At 41.8% G+C, this 21,508-nt stretch overlaps 1 protein-coding gene across 8 annotated transcripts in view; it reads left to right on the top strand.

The window, feature by feature from the left end:
* Positions 1-21,508, top strand: part of LOC121671600 (sodium channel protein type 5 subunit alpha-like) — a 215,225-nt gene that overhangs the window by 181,481 nt on the left and 12,236 nt on the right. For all 8 annotated transcript variants that reach the window (XM_042043575.1, XM_042043574.1, XM_042043573.1 and 5 more), the window contains 2 exons: positions 10,696-10,818; positions 17,143-17,424. In XM_042043575.1, the coding sequence (XP_041899509.1) occupies positions 10,696-10,818; positions 17,143-17,424 (405 nt within the window). The remainder of the gene's footprint in view (positions 1-10,695; positions 10,819-17,142; positions 17,425-21,508) is intronic.

Raw genomic sequence — 21,508 nt, 5'->3', positions numbered from 1 at the left:
CAGCAAATCCGCTAGGCAGGATTTTGTAGATGCTTTTATGGAAATGAAATAATATGTATTTTTCACTCTCCTCAGTAACTTTCGTGAGTGGTTCTAACACAGCATGTTTCTGGTGTTTGCCTGGATCTGCTGGGTTTGTAACTAGCGATCTGTATTCCCCACTGAGCAGCTTTCCAGATTTCCTGTTTGCTGCCAAATTTCCTGTTTGCTTGTTTGAGGACTGCTCATGGATGTTTAGGCATCCATCAGTTGCACTATCACTTTCCCTGAACACTTAAACAAAAATAAAGGTATTACATTTTCCCAAATAGTTCCTGGAGAGCACTTGCTCTAAGATTTCTGCTTTAAATACTTCACTGTCAGACAAGTAAAGAAGCAGCTAATAATCCTTGAATCTGAGATGAGCATTTTAAAACAGTCTTTCTATCCCTAGTTAAAATTGAATTGAATTAAATTATGCCCTTGTGTCGGATTGTCTTTAAGTGACAATTAAAAACTTGCTGTGCGAAGTAAATATTGATGGCTTATGATTACTTTAATTGTTCTTTTCCATCTGTGTTCCCTGTTGATTAACAAGGTGATTTCTGTTTGCTGTACCAGTAATTACACAATCTGCTGTAATGAGTCATTCCCAAACAGCATTGAAATCCAATTGGTATTCTTGGGACATTATCCTAAGAGCATGTGAATTTTGTCTAGTTTCTGTTCAGAGCAGCACACAGGAGCAGAATGGCAAAAATACAGCCAAGGTAGATTAAAGATAATATGTCTTGTCACTTGGAGCAGCATCTTAAGAGAGAACTTACTAATGTTCTCTGTGAGTTGTCAAAAGTCCATAGGTACAACAGGGTATTATAACTTCAGAGTTCAGTTTTTGACTGTTTTTTCCCAGTTCCTCAAAGCAAGTGCACATGTGGGATTTTTGAAGTTGTCTCAGTGCACATTCTTCTGAGCCTCTCTGATGGCATAAGCCTCCCAGGTAACTAATGGGAGTGAGATTCCCTCTCCAGAAGCCAGGGAGCCTGATTTTGAAGAGAAAAAAGAAGAAGAAGAAAAAAAGAAGGAAAGATTTAAAAATGCTCTTTTAGTACATATTGGCTAATTCAGGAAAAGTGAAAAGAAAAAAATCTACGTGAAGGTGAGATAAGTGGTTTTAATGTGTGTTAGCAGGTCAGCCAAGGCTGTAAATCTCCCTTCTACCACCCCACACTTTATCTCAACACAGCAAAAACATGCAAAAACAACATGCAAAAACATGCAAATGTCTGGTCTTACCTTGGTTTGCACCTCATGTTCCTTACCACATGGATGCTAAAAGGGGAGAGCCCGGGCTTTGCCAAGAGGAAGCACAAGCTGAGTTTCAGACAAGGCACAGCAGGACAAAACATGCTGCACCTGCAAGAAAAGGGGTGGAAAATGTAGGTGAGGAAAAAAGCCCACAGTAAGCCTAGTTCACTATCTGCCTACACCTTGCAAAGTGGTTGGGAGATGACTAATTACTGCAATTGCTGAAGAATTTCAATTACTGAAGCAGATTTTCAACTTTCAAAAGTTCTGTAAAAGACCCATCTCCACTCAGATTTCGCTGAGCTAGATTTACCAAACGTTTTTATTTCTCAAAGTTATTTAAATATGGAGCACTTTTCAGTGTCCTTTTTTTAGAAGACTATGCTTAAAATGAAAATAATGAATAAAATCCTGGAGTTCTTGCATGCAGCTTGCTTGGCCCTTTCCATCACTGGGAGTGGAGCTGCCAAGTTCCACATACGGGGATGTTCTCCCTTGCATGGAAGAGCTGAGCTGGGAGAGACACACTGATTGTGTTTAACAGTCCAGGGCCCCACAAACTCTCCAGGGACAGAGGAGGATGGGGGATTGTCCTACAGTTCCTCTCCCTGGTGACCAGTACCTTTGAACCCCAGACTTGCAGACCAAAAAATCATCGTCCACTACCCTTGTGGCTCCATCCAGGATGGCCAGGAGCAGCTCAAGGGTCTGGTTTCAGGAGGAGGGAAAAGGAAGAAGTGAAGGGATAGAGGCAGCCTGCAGAAGGGCAGAGATTCCTTATTAGTGAGGGAGAGCTCAAAGGAATTGGGATGAAACTGGAAAGCTGTGCCTTGATGGTGTAGAGGCTTTGTGCAGATCTCCTACTCTGGTACGGCTGGCTTTGGGATGTTTTGTGCTGAGGCAAATGAAGTTTCCTACTTTTGGTATGTACTCCTGCTTGTACCATTATCCTTCCTGGCAAAAGTCAGGGATCCCACAATTCTTCAGAGTCCCTCTCCATTCTGGCATATTCAATACAATACCATTCAGGATCAATCAGATTCAAGAACCCAACTAAAGTGAGCTGATTTTCAAGCTAAGACTGCGATGTTTCTCAGAACAATTTGGTATTTTGTCATATTGATTTGGAACATCTGATTAAATAAATGCTTTAGGGAAACAAGCAAATCCAGAACAGCACCTTGAGGAGGCAACACAAACAGATTTTTCTGGTTTGGTTTTTTGTTTTCTTACTTTATTGGTTTGGTTCGGTTTGGTTTTTTTGGGGGTTTTGGTTTTCTTTGGGTTTTAGTTTGGTTTGGGGCTTTTGTTTGTTTTTGTTGAGGTTTTTTTGCTTGCTTTTGCTGCTGTTTTCATTATGTCATATCTAAGCAGGGTTGATCCTAATCCTGCCCAAAAAGAAACTTGCCTTTAGCTCAGCACCTCAGCTCCCACCAGCTGGGATGGAAATGCAGCAGAGCTGATGGGGCTGAGCCCCAGGGAAATATTCTGTCAGTAATCATTGTGCACCCCTGGCACGGTAACACTGTCTCCACATAATAAGAAATAATCAAGTCCACTCCTGACTACAGCATTCAGCATCAGGATGGTTCCCTGAGATGAAACATGAGGTAGCTTTGGAAATCTTTTTAAGGGGACAATGTCTTTCCTCTCCAGCTGCCCTAAATCCAGGCTGTCTCCACACAGCATCTGGATGAGAAGCAGAACGCTGTTGATGATGAAGATGTTATTTTGCTCTAAATCATGACAGAAACACCAGACTTTTCAAGGCATCTGCACCTGCACAGCCACTGTGGAGGGAGCCTTTGGGACTTGGCCAAGCTTTGTCTGATCAAGTTACATCATGTGATCCCCAAAATTCACAGGAATCCCTAGCAGGCTGCCCAGGGAAGTGGTCACAGCATCAAGCCTGACAGAGTTTAAACAATGCTCTCAGGCACAAGGTCTGACTTTTGGGGTGTTCTGTGCAGGGCCAGGAGTTGACTCCACAATCTTTGTGCGTCCATTCCAACCCAGCAGATTCTGTGATTCTGTGATCCCTACCCAGTGCTAATAAACAGGATGTCAAGGTGTGGCAAAGGTGCCTGTTTGCAGTAAAAAGGTGAATTGAGACAAGCTGAAAATCCATTCGTAAATGGTGAGGGGGAGAAAACTGCAGATCAATAAGTCAGTTTGCTGCCTCTCTGGATGAAAGCTCACAGTTGACTCGCCCTCAGAAATTAGCTGAGGTTTTAATCCTTGATTCTCAGCCATCTGCCCTGGGAATTGACTGGAGCTGTTAGAAAAGCCTGAGCAGGTGTAGAGGAGGTGACAGATTAAGAGAACAGCAAGACGTAAAGAGGTTCTTCTGGAAACTGCCAGGAAGCAATTAGGATGCAGGAATGATTTATTTAAAAGCATTTAACCCAACAAGAGTGACACATGCTGCTTGCAACAAGGCTGCCCCCTGAAAAGCAAGCATTGCCTTGAAAAGCTTGGACATGAGGATCAGGAGACAAGCTGAGAACATGGAATATTAACAGTGTTTTAAAGCCTGAATAGTAGATGGAGAAAAGAAAAATTTAAAAAAAAGAGGGGGAAAAGTCCTGGAAAAAACAACAGCAAAAAAAGAGTGGATGAAGTAAATGAGTTTTTAAACCTGAGTAATAAGAAGTAGCACGAGGCTTTCCAGGAGATAATTTTTGTTTATAATTAATCTAGGCACTCGTGTAGCCCATCATGTTATAATACATGAGAGCACTCCATGAGCAGCTGCAGTGAGGGAAGCCCTTTGACAGCTCATTTCCAGACATGTTTTCACCTCCAGGCCATGGACCAACCCCAGAGCAGCCTTAAGGAGTTTGTAGTCCTTACCTGAACATGAGGGTTTTGATTCAAGGAAACAGGGAGCAGAGATGGGAATTTAGGTCACCTTAGTGTCTCTCTAGTGTCCTATTTTTAAGACTTTCCTTTAACTTTATGCCTTTCTTTCATAACGTGCAATTTCTGGATTGGCAGGTGCAATCATACAGTTTGGCATCTGTATGGCAGATAATGCAGTGTCAGAATGAAAGGACAAAGGGATATTTTAAAAAAGTGAAATGACAATAAAAGTCTGCTGGGAAAGGGTGGATGCTGAAAGGAATACCAAACTCATTACAAGCTTCCTTTTCCCAGCTGTATTTCAGAGTGCCAAAAGAAGTTCCATGTATTTCAATTTATTTGCGAAGTCCCATTTCCCTGTAGGTTTTCCAGCTTGCATTTGGGGTAAAGACTGAATTTTGTTCTTTTTCAAATCAAGGGGAGAAACTTTTATCTTCAGGCCTGGCTCTAAAAGACACTGGACAGTGAAGAGGTCATGGAGTGATCCTATCCTTGGCAGCAAAAACAGGAGAAGGCAGGCTGGATTGAAAAGATGCACCCAAAGCAATCCAAAGGCTCTTTCTCCTATTTTCATTTTTTTTAAAAGGCACAATTAGAGAGGGAGAGACAGGTGTTTCTGGGGCACACAAAAAGCTATTTGAAAGCACCAGGAGCCTGCATTAGCTGGAACTGCTTATTTAAATAAGTGGCCAGAGCTTTCAGCTTGGCTGCTGTGCTTCCATTCAGATGTCTTTTTTTTTTTTGCCTGCTGTTCCCTCCCCTCTAATTTGAACAAGCAGGTTAATTTGATGAAATCCCTGGCTGCATAAAGCATATGCTGTTGCCCATACCAGGAAGGAGGTCTCCCCTTCTCCCTGGGACAGACACTTGCAGGGCATTGCTCTCAGATGTGTGCTGCAGCAGGCATTTAGTGGAGATTCTGGTTGGGTTTAGGATTTATGTGATTATCCAAGGAGGATTTTTGCTGTTGCTCAGGCAGAATTCCTTGTTTTCAGGGCTCTGCTATTAATTCATCTCAGTGGTGGTCAGGGGTTAATTAAAACATGCAGTCTGTGCTGGGTGGTGCCTGCCTCAGAATGGTGCTGCTCAGGTCTGTCTGCTTCCAGCTCAGTCTGGTGGATGCTCCCAGGTTATCTAAAATCATGTCCTTTTAGGCTGGTGGGAAGGAATTTAAAAAAGAGAGGAGCAGCCTTTATTCCAGCTGAAACAGTTTATTCCAGTTTCTCCTTGCTATAGGAATCTCCACCAGCTCTGGGTGAAACACTGCTCCCAAACTCTGTGCCCCTGACTCCTGTAATCCACCCTGGACTGGGAGTCTGTGGGGGCTGCTAATATGATACTAAAATGTGTTCATGTAGGGAGGAAGCCACTGCTGTTCAAAATGCAATCAGTCCTTGGGAAAAAAATGTCTATGATCTTCTGATTAAAGGCCTTTTTCCCCTCTGTGTGCTGCATTATCACATTTCCTACTTAATAATTGTTTTCTGCTGCCTTAAACTTCTGTTCTGGTGGCTCTACTGGCTTTACATTGGTTTACAACACTGATTGCTTAAGTCACTGTCAGATAATGAAGACACATAAAATTATTGTAGAATTTTATCTCTGTGTGTTCATGGTGAATAATTTAAATAGTCAGACAATGCTGCAAATCTGTAGCTGGTGAATGGCTGTGAGATCAGCGTGAGCACACTGAGAATTTAACACTACTCTGGGTGCCACCTGGACACATACACAAGTCATATTTCTTACTGTAAGAATGACAGAAATTCTGCAAAATAGTTGAAATTATGACAAGAAAGTGGAAATTACTGAAAAAATGTTCTGATTCCTGGACAAGACTTTGAAGTAGATTGTCAAAATTATGAAGGCATTCAGAAATTATTCTCATTAGAGTTATATTGCATATGTGTTTATATAATTTATACAGCTATCAGTGAGGCTAACCTTTCATCAGAGATCCTTCCCTGTGTTCTAGCACTCTAAATTCATTGATTCTTCTTGATTTTGCCCTGAATGCCATCCAGACCCAAGCTAATGCCACCAAGACACACAGATACCAGGAGACTGGCTTTCAAAACACCAGCCACAGATCTGGTAACTCCCATGGCTGGTATTTCTAGTGCCCAGTGCACCAGAATTAAAAGCTCTCATTTTCCCCTTGATCATAAGACTGAAAATGGCAACCATAAAAGCTGTGGGGTTCATTTATCTCTCCCTCCTCCCAGCTCCAGGCACCTGTCATGCAAATTATTGTAAAATCTGTACAGATAAACTTGTGTGTAGATACATGTGGGAATATAGAAATATGTGGGATTGTAGAAGTATGTGGGAATGTAGAAATACATGGGAATATAAAAATAGAGGTCTATATTTATACACACAATATACTTACAGATACATAGATAAAGCTATCTCTGGGCAAATAAAATGAGGAACAGGGGCAAAAATCTTCTCTAAATGCCAGGATCAGAGAGAGCTCCACACTCCCTGCCTGTCTACAATAGCAAGAAGATGAATTGTTTAGTAGGATCTACAAGGCTTTGCCAGGGGCCTGAGCTTTGATGGGAAACTCTACTATTGAGCTGGGCAGTAAATGCTGACTCTTTTAGGGTTTCCCCTCTTTTGGGCCAGGATAAACTTTGGTAAGTGTCTGACAGCACTGAGGCTGGAGCCTTGGCTGTGCTGAGATGATCTGGGGAATGCAAAAGGGAAGAGTCGCCATGTGATTGACATCCTAGTCCATGAGTTTAGTGAGACGTGTCACAGGCTGTGGAGGCAGAATTGCACACACTGATTTATGAGGACCTTTCTCCTCCTTAGGGACCCTCATTGCTGGCCAGGTTGTGCACTGGACTTCAGGTTAGATAGAAAATTCTGGTGACAACGTTGTTCTGAGGACTTCAGGGGCACCAAATGAGCAGCAAGTCAAGGGGATAAGGAACAGTCTAGACCTAACACGGGGAAACTATTCCTTGATTAAGTTAAATGGAAAGCTGTGAAATCTTCTTAGTAAGATCTAGCAAGTTCTGGAAAGACCTTCAAGGGAAATGCTGGAAGCAGAGCAAATGGGAGCGGTGATAAATCTGCTTGGCTCAGAAGAAGTGCACAGGAGGATGAGGAATTCCATACCTTCCCTGTAACCTGCTGTGTGAAAGGTGAAGTTGAGGTGAAAGCTCAAGGTCAACAGCAAATTGGGTGTTTTATGGGAAATGGTTCCAAGCAATAGTGGCTGCTTAGGATTCACTTGCTCTCCACCATGTTACAGTGCTGCCTGAACTTCAGGGGTAGGTTTTTATGAAAAACCTTCAAAACTATTTGCAAACAGGTACTGAAAAGACTAGAACTGTGTGTGTGACTTATTCTGAATCTGGAGGTTACATTGACCCTAGAGGTGTTTTCTGGGTGCCAGCACATTTTTGATTCTGAGCAGAGCATGAAGCAGAACTTTAGAGCAGCTCTGGGCTGCATAGCCTTGCAACAATAAAAAAATAACAGAAATAGCTGACTTCACCTTTTGTTGTGATTATATGGGGCAGTCAGCACCAATTTTGAAAACTGCTTGATTTTTTTCCTAAAAATAACCTTCCGGGTCACTTTTAATCAAGTCCAAATGGCCAAGTCCCTGTGTTAGTAATTCTCCTATAAATAAAATTTGACAGGGATACCTTCAAAACCAACATCCATGCATTTAAACAAGTTCTCTCCAACTCTGCTCTGACTCCAGCCTTGTAAATCGTTGCCAAATATCACAGAGCTTCATGACCTAATCCTCTGCAGAGATATCTAATGCTGTGTAAATCTGTGTCAGGAGGACAACACCACCTGTGATGTGTTTCAGGGTGACATTTATGGCACCCAAAAGAAAATGGGAACCCACTCAGATCCAAAATCTGGTCTTGCAGGATTTGAACCAAAATCCTTCTGCCTTGGGAGAAAGGGCAGTTATAGGGCACAAATCCAGGATGAGGGAGGAACCATGCAGATGCACCAACCAAAGCAGTTTGAAGACCTTGATAAGATCTGTCTTTCAGTCATCGTGGGTGAAACCAGCAAAGAAGGGTGTTGGGTACCCTGTATTTGATTAATTTTCATTTAAATATCTACATTCATTTTACAGATCAATGTTACAAGTGAATGATCTTCCCTTGGTATGTGAGTGTGTGGATCTTGGTTTCTATCTCTGAGCATACAATCATTGAGGTGTTTTTCTTATACCTTCAGCCTTTCTGGATAGGAACCTCAGAGGCTTTGTGAGGTTAAGGCTGTTTTCTGCACTAAACTTTCCACCAAAGGCAGAAATATGTGCCACAGTGTTATTTCTATCATGATTTCTCCGTAATGGCAGTTATTTTACACTTTTAAGATGACTTAATTAAATGGCTTTAGTATATAACTACAGTGCACATTTGTTTACTGCTGTTAGACAGATCCTCAGCCCTTTCTCATTATTTAGGCAACATTAAATTAGTGGGTAGAGTGAATAAAAGGGGGAGGATTTGAACTCTATGTTAATGCAACTTCAGAGTACAGGATGTAAACCAGGCTGGTGAGAAACAGGGAAGGCAGAAAATGGGTGCACTGGTGAACTGAAGACGGTTTTTAAGTTAAACCCAGATTTTCATCTTCAACTGTGAGCATTGGGTGTGTAGGCATTTGGGTGAAAGGAGCATGTCAAACCTATGGCATTGCTTACTCAAAAATGATTTAGGCATCATGCTCAGGTCACAGGTTCACATCTGCTTTCCTAGAGATGGAAGCAAAACCTTTGTGGGTGATTTTTACCTCCCCAGTGTCTACAGAGCCTAAGACACCAGACCTTGAACCCAGTCTGCCTGTCTACTGTGATGTTCTTACAGGGCACTCATCACAAAAAGGCAGAAGTGTTTATTAAGCCCTTCCTTCCTCCCCAGCCACTGGGTCTGTACACAGGAGGTGAGTCTGTGTCACACCTTGTTAAAGAGTGACATGTTACAGGGTGACAGCCAGCCTCTGTGCCACTTAGTCATCTGCAGAGGTGGGCTGATTTATCCTGGCAGAAACCCCAGCTCAGGCTTGGTTTCCCTGAGACCTCCTGCCCTTAGTCACCCACATGCCATATTAAAGCCATCAGCAGGTAAATAATTTAACAAATTGATCAAGTTTCTACAAAGGTGCTTAGTTGTGCAGACAGCACTGGTATGTAGATAAAAGCATATTCAGGAGAAAGGCTGCTCCATAGGGGACACTGTCTTGGGACTTAGGGGAGACTGGGTTTACCCTGATTTATCCCAGAGCTCATGGATGATGCTGGGCTGGTCAGCCAGCAGTGGGCTTCAGAGTAAAAATCATCCCATCCCAAAATTAAAAGGAAGGTTTTTTTCCAGATCTGTCAGTGTTCATGGGGGTGCTGGAGTTTCCTTACACTAAGCACCTATTTTTTATAATGTAGAGGAGCCTCTGCTTTTAGGCTTAGCTGCTATCTTGAAAATGGCAACAACACCCACTCCTCGCAGATGAGCTTTGCACAGTCCCATTGGTGAGAGTGAAATATCCAATACTGTGATGAGTGGGGCTGTGCAAATGGTAAGTAAGAAGAAAACAAATTAAAAAGGAAGAAACTGTGATAAACAATATACACAGGTCTCTCCTTCTAAGAAAATGGTATTTTATAGTATGTGGTGATTAATTCTGGTTGTGTTTTTTTGTTGTTTTGGGGTTTTTTTAATACATGCAAATTGGCATGATACCTACGGTGTTGGAGAGCTGTTTGTTTTCACTCCTTGCTCAGTAAGATTTCAGGCTATGAACACTGATTTGAGCATGCAAAACCCTACTGCTCCATGTGTTCATAATCTCCACTCCACTCAGTTCATTCAGAATCCAGTCCTGTGCCTGATTCCACCCACATTTCTGACCATCTGGGGCGCCAAAAAAAGCCTTGAGAACATGAAGAACATGGGAACCCCTCCATGGTGCTTCCAGATTCAGGAAGTTTATTTCAAAGAAAAACTCTTTGAAAGGTATGAACCTCAACACTGAGCACCTGTCAAATTTCCCTCTCCTTTAGAGACTGTGCAGAAAGCAGAAAAAGTGAATAAGAGCAGAATGGAAGAGCCATGAACATCATTCTTTTGAGGTCTGTGGTATAGTCATGTCTGCCAGCAATGTGGAAGACTTGTTTCTAATCACTCAGTTAAAGACTAGTGATTAAATGTAAACACTAAAATCCTTTATCTCTGCTGGAAAGGGTTAGACGTGCTTTCTTCCAAATAGCTCTAAGTTATAACACATGACTCATATTTTGGGTACTGGAAGATACACACACCTTGGGGAATGCACAAAAACAGCACAGAGTGGTGGGTCTGTAATGGTGATCTCCTTTCTCATCCACTTTGTGAAGGACCATCCTTTCCTCTGTGTGGATCCAATGTGATGGCTCCCGTTTAAGACTTTTTTCCCCACTGTTCCACTAACCAGCTGTTTCTTTCCGGGGAGGAAAGTCAGAAGGGAAGGAAAATGGCAGGGCTGTTCTAACAGAGTGAATTTTTGCTTTGTGTCTCCATCCAGGTGTCTTTAATCAGCCTCGTTGCCAACACTCTTGGATACTCCGAGATGGGGCCCATCAAATCCCTGCGGACCCTCCGGGCCCTGCGGCCGCTGAGGGCATTGTCACGGTTTGAAGGGATGAGGGTAAGAGGACACAAAGCATCCACCAAAGCTCAACTGTGTGGATCAATATGTAACAGGGGATTGTTGTACGTGGTTTTGTCAGCCCAAGGAAATGAATGATAGTGCTTTTTATCAAAGCAACAAAGAAATCCCTCCTTGGTCTCGATTGCAGTTGTATCATTCCATCTTTATCCATGGGTGGATTTAATGATAAACTAATCCTGCTGCCTAACTTGTCAAACTACGCCTTAAAAAACAGCTTTTTGGATGAGGATGCATCTGGCTATCAATTACCTCTCAGTTGTAAGGTGTATCAGGGGAGCAACCAAGGTAAAGTTTGCTCCCTGTTTTTGATACGCATTAAAATGAGACTGACTAGAAAGTTCTTAAGGATGTTTTCACTAATAATTAAAGCAAAAATTAGAAATGCTAAAGATAGGGAAAGCAAATGAATGAATGATTTTTTTTTTTCCTTTGAACAGATTGCAGTTTTAATGAGGAATGTCAGGATTAACATTAAAACCATGTAGCGTGTGCTTGTTGCTCCATCTTGTGCATCCATCTCTTTCTTCTCTGTAGTCCTTTGCCACCATGGCTATACTCCCACAGCATACCTGTTTTTTTGTTAAGCCTACCTGCTAACATGAATCAATTATTGTTTAGATGAGCTCTTTATTTAATTCCTCACACCATGCATGACTTGCAGGTGGTGAGAACTGTGTTCTGTATGAGCTGAGGTTACTGCTAACCTTGCAGATTGCATAGCAAAGTAAACCAAATCTGTGACAAAATTCTGTGTCAAATTACACTCATGATCCAAATCTCTCTGCTAGGCCAAGGAAAATGCTACATATTTCACAGTGATGCATTTTCAGGGTAAAGCTTTCCTGTAGACAAAATTTTAGTCCCAAACATCAGTGACTAAATGTGTATTTCATGCACTGAGCTCCCAGCAATGAACTGTTCTCATTGCAATGCTCTTACAGCAAGAGAGTGAAAGCTGGAGAACCTAACAATTGAGATGAGCCGGGTAATATGGTCATACAGCACCTTAGGAAAACCCCATATCCATTCTTTTCCTCTTCTGTGGATGACCAGATTTGGCAATATAGCTCTTTGTTCCAAAGATTTTGTGATGAGCTAAGTCATATTATTTTTGTGGGTAAAGATGAGGCAAGTATTGTTGCAGACCACCCCTGTGTTAGTACTAAGACAAAAAGATTCAAAAGGCTCTGCTCATCCAGGCACCCAAACTTGAATTGTTTTGTTCACCACAATCTTTCCAGCAGTCAGGCAATATTTTAAAGGTAATTGACCAAATAAAAAAAATGCAAAGTGCAAAGACACAGAGTGAGGTTGCGCTACTGACGATAATTAAAACTCTCACTCCTGTCATCTGATGACCTCACTCCAAGTCTTTATTAAACATTCACAAATGGAGCTATTTCAGCATTTGGTATTAGCAAAAGCAGTAATTTAGCAACCAGAGTGGTTTGTGCACAGATTCTGTCAAATCAGTTTAGATGTGGCTTATGAAGGCTTAGCTTTTACTGGTGGATTTACAAGTCCAAGAAAAATTTAGCATGTTCTGACTAATGATTGTTTACTCATGATTTCACAGCAGTTTAACTGAACTGGATTCAAACCTGAATAGCAGTGGGGAGATGAGCCAAAAACATCAGAAAAGCATTAGTAGAATAGGGAAAAAATAACATTAAAAACTCCTCATTTCTCTCTGGGAATAGCAAGAGGCTGGCTTGGTGAAGATCTTAACATGGATCAGCCCAGCAAATTTCCTCCCAGTATGCTCATTCTTATAGGCCCCCAGTCCCTGAGTCAATATTCCCTTTTCTTTCCTGTACCATTGCTGCAGCTGAAATATATTTAGTCATTCTGAGCTATCAGTGGTGGTGAATTAGCTTGTAAACCATGATAAAGTATAATTGAGAATACGTGCTATTGGAAAAGCAAATCATTTTAGTTTTAGTTTGTCTAACCACACTTAACAAGACTAGGGACAGTTAGACCTTTCATTATTAGGAGTTCATATGCTCCAAAATGCACAGGAAAATTGCCAGCGCATTGATGGATTAAATAATGATAATGTTGAGCAGCAAACACTGACAGCGAGAAAATAATAATAGTTTGCTCTGTTATAATGCCTTTTTCTCAAATATCTGAAACATCTCTGCAGGACTAGAACAGGAGCAAGAAAGTTCTCATTTACTGCAGTAAGAGGCTTATTTCATCGATGTTGTGCCTAAATTCTGGAAGCAATTTTCTCGGAGACAAAGGCACTTGGGTGGCCAAGAGAACCTATTGCCATCAGACCTCAGTTCTTTCCCTATCTTCAAACAGTCTGGGACCTGTGCAAGTTTGACACAAGTCTCAGCAGCTACTATGACATGAGAGGTCTGCAAAATAAGGATGAACTGGTGCCATCCTTCCCCTCAATCCCCAAAAAAAGACCCAGAAAGACCAGGATCCCACCTGACAGTTACTGTAGACCCAGAGGCTTTCCATGCATGATCCCAGAATAAAGTTACTTAGATCTGCCTGTTCCAAATAATGACATCTCTCATGTCTCCTCATTTGTTGTCCATCAAGGAATTATTTCAGAGGTGGCACTTCCCTGCAAGAGAGGTTATTACAGTATTTTAGAAAGATGAGGGCGATGATGACAGACCATTTAATGTGAAAATGATACTGGGCAAAGTCATGGTGAGACTGCTACAAGATATATGCAGGAAAGGAACAGCATAATTAATGCTTGTTAGCATGATTTCATGGGAATAGTTCTTGTAAAACCGATATGGGTCTTTGATTTGATTACAAATTATGCTGATGACGGTAACTGTGCTGATACAGAATCCTTGGATTTCAGAGAGGAATCTGATACCACAGGACATTGTGTTGAAAGCATGAGCTTTGTACCAAGACAAGTAAACATTTTAAAATGGCTGATGGATCTCAAAAAGTAATTGTGAACAGTGACCACACTGTAAATTAGGTGATGAGCGTCTCAGGGTGAGGGATTGTTCAGAATAAGAACTATCTTTAAACCGTACTTTGACAGCATCTGGAAGAACATATAAAATCTTTGCTGATGATACTCAAAATGAGTGTAAGTGAAATCACAGATAAGGGAATTATGCTGGCTGATCTGGATCACAGTGAAAAATAGATCTGTTGTACAACACACATTTTAATAAAACCACATACATCGGCTACCTCAGGAGGAGGAATGTAGATCACTGTGGGGGATGTTTCTTGGAAAACAGCAGCTGAGAAGGACATAGGGATCAGGATGACTGTTCAACAGGACACAAGCTTTTGGGCAGGTCTGACAAATGAGATGACTGTTAGAATCCCTGAATATGCAGGGGAATAACCCAGCAAGCAGAGGGAGAGTGCAGTGCTTCAACACTGGAATTCCATGAAAGTGCTGGAAAGGGGGTTTTAAAAATGGGGAAGTTTCTGCAGGGAACTATGAGTGTGATTAGAAATCTGAAAGAACCATGATAACTACAAGGAAGCTCTGATTTTTTAATTACCTGGAGCAATGTGCAGTGGTAACTCACCCCCAGTGAGGATGGGAATGATAGGAGAATCTAACATCAGAGGCCTCAAGTTCAACAAATTCCACCTAAAAATGCAGCATCTGTTTCTAACACTGAGGACAAAGGGCACCAGGAACAGATTATCTAATAATACATTTTTTCCTCTGTTATTTGACATCATGACACTGTAAATTAGATGTCTTTGCAAAAGCTGTGCCTGAGCTTCACTGGGAGTTATAGTCTGGGCCTGAAATCACTGCGAGGAGGCTGATGGGCTCGCTCAGAGCAAAGGGAGGATTAACTCATCATGGAAGTCTATTTCTGGATTAAAAATCTGAATCAGCTTTGACTGAGGAGGTTGTGAGATCAGAAGAGCTGAGGAGCAAACACAGCTTGCAGGTTGCACCACTCTGGGTTAAAGCAGAGGATGGCTCAGTTTCTAGACTGTCCCTAAAGAAGTCACCTGGAAGGTGGTTTCACCTGTAAAGGTATTGATGGAAACCAACAGATATGAAACCTTTCTCATACATGGGTTTATATGTTGCTATTCCTAAGTGCAGCAGAAATTCATCCCTTTCCATGGGAAGGTTGGCTGCTGAACTTTTAACACGAATTTATGATAATAACCTGCCTTTATGTATCCAGGTCTTCCTCTTACTTGCCTCAGTGCAAAACAAAAATGCTTCCACCAGAAAAAATGGCATCACACTGGTGTGAGAGCAGAAGCAGCAAGGAAAGAATGAACCCCCTGTTAATAATTCATTCAGAGAGGTGTTCCAGGATTTGCTCCAGCCTCATGTCGTGTTCTGTTATCTACAGGCCATTGAACATAAGTCAGCAGAAGGAAAAAAGCAGGATGTGGGCATGGCCATCAGTTAGACTGCTGAAACCTGGATGTCTGTGTCCTGTCACTGGGAGCTGGGTTCAGCAGCATGTGTAACACAAGTGCAGTGATTTTGTGCTGGCATGGGTTAAAACTGAACAAAAATACTGTTGTGAAGAGAAGCAAATGAAAACTGCTTTGACAAGAGCCAAGGCTATATCCAAACAAGCCCTTGATTTGGAAATTATTTGGCATTTTGGTTAACACGGTGAATTTGGTCTAAAAATGATGAGGTTAGAAATTGATTGACATCCAAAACTGAAAGATAAAATTAGCAAACAAAAAAAAACCCCAAGAAAAGTCATCAGGAATGGGCCTATACAGAAAAACAAAACAAAACGATTGGTCAAACAGCTTTTCCTGTGTGAAAATCAGCTTCATTCATAAATGCACAAAATATAAATCTGAGTTTTGGAAGATCTACATAATTTTGTATTGTGTACTGTAGAGGAAGCTGCTGCTATACATGCATGAAAACCATTTCACTCCTCCGGGTATTTTTCTTCTGCAGCAATGCAAAAATGATGGAGAAGTGAATGTTACATTATTAGCTTGTCAGAAAATTGGACACTAACACAAGAGAAAAGAAGAGCTGACATTTTCCATAATCACATTCAACAATTGAATAAAGTTTAATTTTTATGGATCAATATCACCTTGTCTCAGTTTCAGAAATGTAGATGGAGAAGAAGAAGAGCTGAGTGGCCACCTATCAGATTTTAATCTCCAAAGCATGAGACAGGGATGGAGACAAATTCATGTTGTGGGGCTGGTGTCTGCAGCTATCTGGGAAGCAGCATTGCCTGGACCATTCAAAGGCAGCGTCTCCAAAGGCTGTGAAGATGGAGAAACCTGGTGGCACAGGAAGGGGGAAACTACATTTTGTCATAGAGTTCTTCCCTCAGAAAATGTCTTGCATGGTGTGACTCTTGGGGCGCCCTGTGCAGGACTGGGAGTTGGACTCTTGTGGGACCCTTCCAGCTCAGGATATTCTGTGATTCTCTGTTTCTTTAGTGTAAGATTTGACATGCAGAGATGCCTTAACCACGTTAAACCACAACAGTGCTCAAAATAGTAAACGATGTGTACCTTGCCTGGTTGATGTAGTGGTATTACAGTGCTGCATTCAAACCTGGCAGCTGTAGAGGGTCTGTGGATGGTCTGACCTTTGTCTTTGTGTTTGGGTTCAGAATGGAGTCCATTTCCAGTACCATCTTTCACACACCTTAAAAGCTCCTTCTGCTTTTCATTTTAATGTATGATTTTGTGCAGGGGTTTACAGCGCTGCCTGGGTTAATGTGTAGGAATTTTACAGCATGGCAGAGGAAAGAAAATAATGACTTTTTTTGTTAAATTATAATGATTTCACTGTTTTAATCATGCATACTGATCAGATGGGGGAAGCTGGCTCAGTACAGTATGTCTCAATCTGTTGTTATTTAATTAAGCAAAATTTATCACAGCTATAGTTCACAACCCACTGGCTACAGAGGCCTGAGTGGAGTCAAAGATTTCAGAAATCTTTTTTCTCTATTTTGAGTCACTGTAGTGCACCTCAGCCATTTCCAATTAATCACATTATTATGATAGTTTGACTGAAGTGTCCTATCCAGGAAGATTTGAGTGGTCAAGATGATTCCTGACTTCAGAGATTCCTCTTGGAAAAAAGTCATCCTTTGCATGGGATGCCCACAGGTTTGTTCTTTGATTACCAAAGGGAAAAAACAGTCATGTGTGAAGCCTCTGGAGGTGGTCTGGCTCCTGAGGTAATGTCAGTGCTTATCCACCTGTCACCACGTGAGGGTTCAGACTCATTAATCAAGGGCGCACACCAGCTTGTTAACAAAGTGTCCGTACAAGTGCTGACGTTAATTCTGTTTTTCCTTTCCTGTTTCCTCCAAGGTTGTGGTCAATGCCCTTGTGGGAGCCATCCCTTCCATCATGAATGTTCTGCTCGTCTGCCTCATCTTCTGGCTCATCTTTAGCATCATGGGAGTGAACCTCTTTGCTGGGAAGTTTGGGAAGTGCATCAATAAGACAGAAGGAGATATGCCTTTGGACTCTAAAATTATTAACAACATGAGTGACTGTATACTTTACAACGTGTCGGGCACATTTTACTGGACAAAAGTTAAAGTTAACTTCGATAATGTTGGTGCTGGGTACCTGGCTCTGCTACAAGTGGTAAGTGTGGCCACCAGAAACCAATGAGCAAATGTTGCTTGTTCTCACTGAAACGATCAGTTTAAAAGCTCAGGTTAACCTCTGGGCTTTTCTGGGTTTTTCAGCCTTACCCATCAGGGCAATTCCTTTCCTCAAGCGTAAATAAATCATATTTTGCATATTAACTTGGCCTAGAGTTGTTATGGCAGTTTATGGTTTTAATTTGAGTTTCTGCTGCATTGCTAATACAGTTCTCTTGGAGGTGATTGGACTATTGAGGTGAATTAAAGATTATTTTGTCAATATTGTAATCCAGAGCAAAGTTCAGTTGCAGAAAAGGAAGCCATGGTCCAGGAAGGACTGTTCGTGCAGAGAGAGTGCACTGGCCTTCCTGAACAGCCTGGGATTTCACTGTATCCTGCTGGGAAAAAAATGAAGTTGTATTGCCTTCAGTTTCCCAGCAGAAGTTACCCCATAAAGCTGTAGCCTTAGTTTATGGCCCTCTGCTACTCTCCATTTTTGAGAAGGATACTGGTGCCTCTTATTCTGGTTCCTCACCTTGTGTCTCCCTGCTAAAATCATGAGTCAGATTGAATCTAACTATGGGTCATGGTGGGGATCAGATTGCTGACAGTGCCCCCAGCCCAGCCTCTCTGGCAAGGTGGCAAGAGCATAGCAGACAAAAGACAGTTGCATTTCAAAGATGATGGCAATATTTGAGCTATAAAGGTAGAAGGAAGCCACTTCTACAACTTTTTTCACCAGCAAATGTAAGATACGGATAAATGGGTTGTGTGCACTGAGATTCACTGTGTTTTGACACAGGACAACCTAATGGATAGAGCCACAGGAGACTCCATCTTTTCCAGGCTCTGCTGCTGGACTGCTGGGTGATTTCAGACAAATTGCTTTGTGTTGCAATTCCAAAGGGCCCCCATGTAAAGCAGTGGTTAGGATGCTTATTTCCATTGTTCCTAATTTGCTCTGGAGCCAAAGGATGACAGGGGCTGGATGTTCACTTGGAGGTGTGTGTTGCGTTTTTTGCATGCAGAGTTAAATAAGATCCTTGCTGCGTCTTTGGACAGGGAGGTTTCTTTCTTGAAATGCCTGTGATGGCATTCCTCTATTCTGGAATAAAAAATGGTGTGCTTGGAGCTCAATTAATTTGTCACATACAGAATCCACCCTTTGCAATGCAGCAGGGTATTGCCCTGTGCTCCCTCCAAAGGGGCATGAGCCTCCCACTGGTCCCCATGGGATCTGCCAGCTCTTCTCCTTCCCAGGAAGCAAATTTGTTTTTCCCAGATCTGGTTTTCTCTGTCACAGATGCATGGAACAGCTCCATGAACCAATTTTCCTTTCTTGTAGAAATCCTTGTTCTTATGTGTGCTGTTCCTGGTACGCAAACACTTGAGTTTGAGGTCTTCTGTTCTGACCACTCTCCATTGAGTTTTGCTTTCACACCCTCTGGAAAGCAGACTGGAATGGGCACAACCACTTTTGGTTCTTTCCATAACATAAACTTGCTGAGAGCAACAGCTTTTATCTGTTGCATGTAATTATGATATTCAGCTCAGCCATCTAGGGTAGATTATTGTGCTTTGAACATCTTTAATTAGATTTTCTGTTCTATATAGTGATTTCTTTGTCTTTCATTTAAACATTCAATCTAGCTGAGCAAGAATTGCCAGGTTTAAAATACTGTGCCTTACCTGAAGTTTCTTAATTCCTCTGATTACATAAGAAATGCCTACTTTTTGGGGGAAAAACTCTGTCAGAGTAGTAGCTATGCCTTCATCATTTCTTTTATAAGACTCAAGCTCCAGCTTTTTGAAAATTTTAACTTTTCCTAAGTGGGCATTTCCTAAGGACTATCCTGAAGCAGTCTTTTCTAGTCACTTCTGTTGGGATCAGTGGTGGCAGAAGAAACATAACTGGTTGTAAGGTGGATCTCAGCACACATTTGAAGGGAACGGGCTAATACTGCTCTTTTTCAGCTGAAAATGGATTTGATGACCCTGCCGGTTTCTTTCAAACCTGTGATCCTGTATTGGGTAGGAGAGAAATAGCTTTTACGGTTCCAAAAGTACAAAAGAAGTGTTATAAACCGAGGCCTGGTCAGGCTGAACAAACTGATTTTAGCAGGAAACAAGCTCAGCTTGTATGGCACGTGGCAGCTCCTTCTTCACAGAGGAAGAGCAGGAGCCAGATTCCATTAGGGGATTGATTTTGGCTTTAATCCTTGCACCTGGAGCTCTTATGTCTGCTGCTAACCACAGGCAATAAAGTGAAAAGGTGACACACACAGAGAAGGGTCCCAAACATCTGGATCTCCTTTGCCAGGAGTGTCGATTACAGGTGCCCCTTGCCAAATATTCTCCATAAGGGGTCACATTTCATGAGCCAACCCCCATGGGAAATGCAGGGGCTCAGCTGACAGCCCAGCTCTCCTAGAGAGACAGACACCTCTGTGCATCACTGTGCACAGCAGGACAAGGAGGAGACAAGCATTTGGGTTACCAGCCTCCAGGATCCAAAACAGGAAAGTTTAAGTGCGACTTGTCTTTTGACTGCTGACATTTTCAGCTGCCACAGCACAGATCTGAGTGACTCTGAAGTTCCTTTGGAATGCCTGAATGTCTGGAAATCCAAATGGAAATGTGGAAAACAAATCTGCTTGATGTTCTGTCTTCTTCAGCAGCATATTTGAAAGAAATGAAAGTTGCTACTATGAAACTTTAGGACATACTTCTATCCAGAGGCAAACTTTCTGAAAATGTAGTTGAGAACTGCGTGAAATTTGTCCCAAATATCTTCTGCTCTTTTCCTACCTTGATTGGGATCCATCGTGTTGTCCTGAAGACACCACTTTGAGTTAATGAGCCTGAGAAATTCATGTGAAGTCGTGTCAAGCTCCTCCAATAACAAACAGGCTGTCCCAAAATGGGTTACTAAAATGGAAGAGGTAACTAATATGCTCACTCTACAAGCAAGAGGAGGAAGAAAAAGATCATTCATGGGGAGGAAGAGACCTTTATTATCACAACTTTTTGAGTTGCAGGAAGGATGATTCACTTTCCTGGTGATTTAACACTCTTAAAACTCTAATCTATCAAGAAGAAGGTTTTGCTACAACCCAGTACTTTTCCTGTATTCCCAATTGGCTTAAAGTATCACATCACCTATGTTCTGTTAATCTGTATTTGAGCTGATCAAAGAAATATCTTAAATTTCCAGTAGGAGTTTTGCATTTCCCTTGCAGAATCCCTGCCTTCTACCCTGTGATCACCTCCACATATTTTTTTGCACTGTGTTTTGAAATTTCAGCCATCTACTGAAGAATATCCAGGAAACAAGTGGTCTTTCATGCAGCATCTGGCTTGTTTGGAAAAGTTCTTCTTGGACAGAATGGACTTAGATTGAATATATCCAACTTATCATTGAATATGTCCTATTAACTCTTTGTCACTTTGGGATTCTAGATAAGGAATGGTGAGATAACAGAAGCACTCCTAGACCAGCACAGTGAGCAGGAGCTGCAGAGTTAAAGCAACCCCTCATGGCAGGTTTGATGTCCTGACTGAGCCCATAAATCAGACACAAAATGGTCATGAGGCAGTGGTGTGTGTCTAAAGTTACTGAGTTACACGATCTCTTGCACTTCTGTAAACTGCAATGCCTGGTTTCACTGTCACTGTGGATGCAAAATGTGCAAAAAAATCCCTGGCTTGGCTTTCAGAAATTTCTCTCAGCAACAGTAATGCCCAAAGAAACATTTCAGCAATGTGAAGGCCAGTGTTTCAGCCACCAAAAGCAGACATTTTTATTGAACAGTTTATTTTTCTGGGGAAAAAAAAAGAAAACAGAAAAAGAAAAAGACTAAAAGAGAAAACCTGAAAAATAACTAAACCCCAAAAGCTTACAGATTTAAAGACTTGCTTTACTTTAAGACACTATTCGGTTTGAGGGCATCCAGTGCCACCCCACCTATCCTCCTCCCCACTAATTTGCTGCATTGCAGCTCTAACCACCAGTGAAATAACGAAATGTAATCCCATCCCAGGATGAGTTTATCAGTAGATAATCTCATCACATGACAGTTTCG

The sequence above is a fragment of the Corvus kubaryi genome, unplaced genomic scaffold, assembly GCF_017639235.1.
Source record: "Corvus kubaryi isolate FWS band 111438036 unplaced genomic scaffold, C.kubaryi_AGA036_p1.0 37398, whole genome shotgun sequence".
NCBI lineage: Eukaryota > Metazoa > Chordata > Aves > Passeriformes > Corvidae > Corvus > Corvus kubaryi.
Note: the sequence above shows the minus strand (reverse complement) of the source record. Positions and strands in the feature narration are given on the sequence as shown.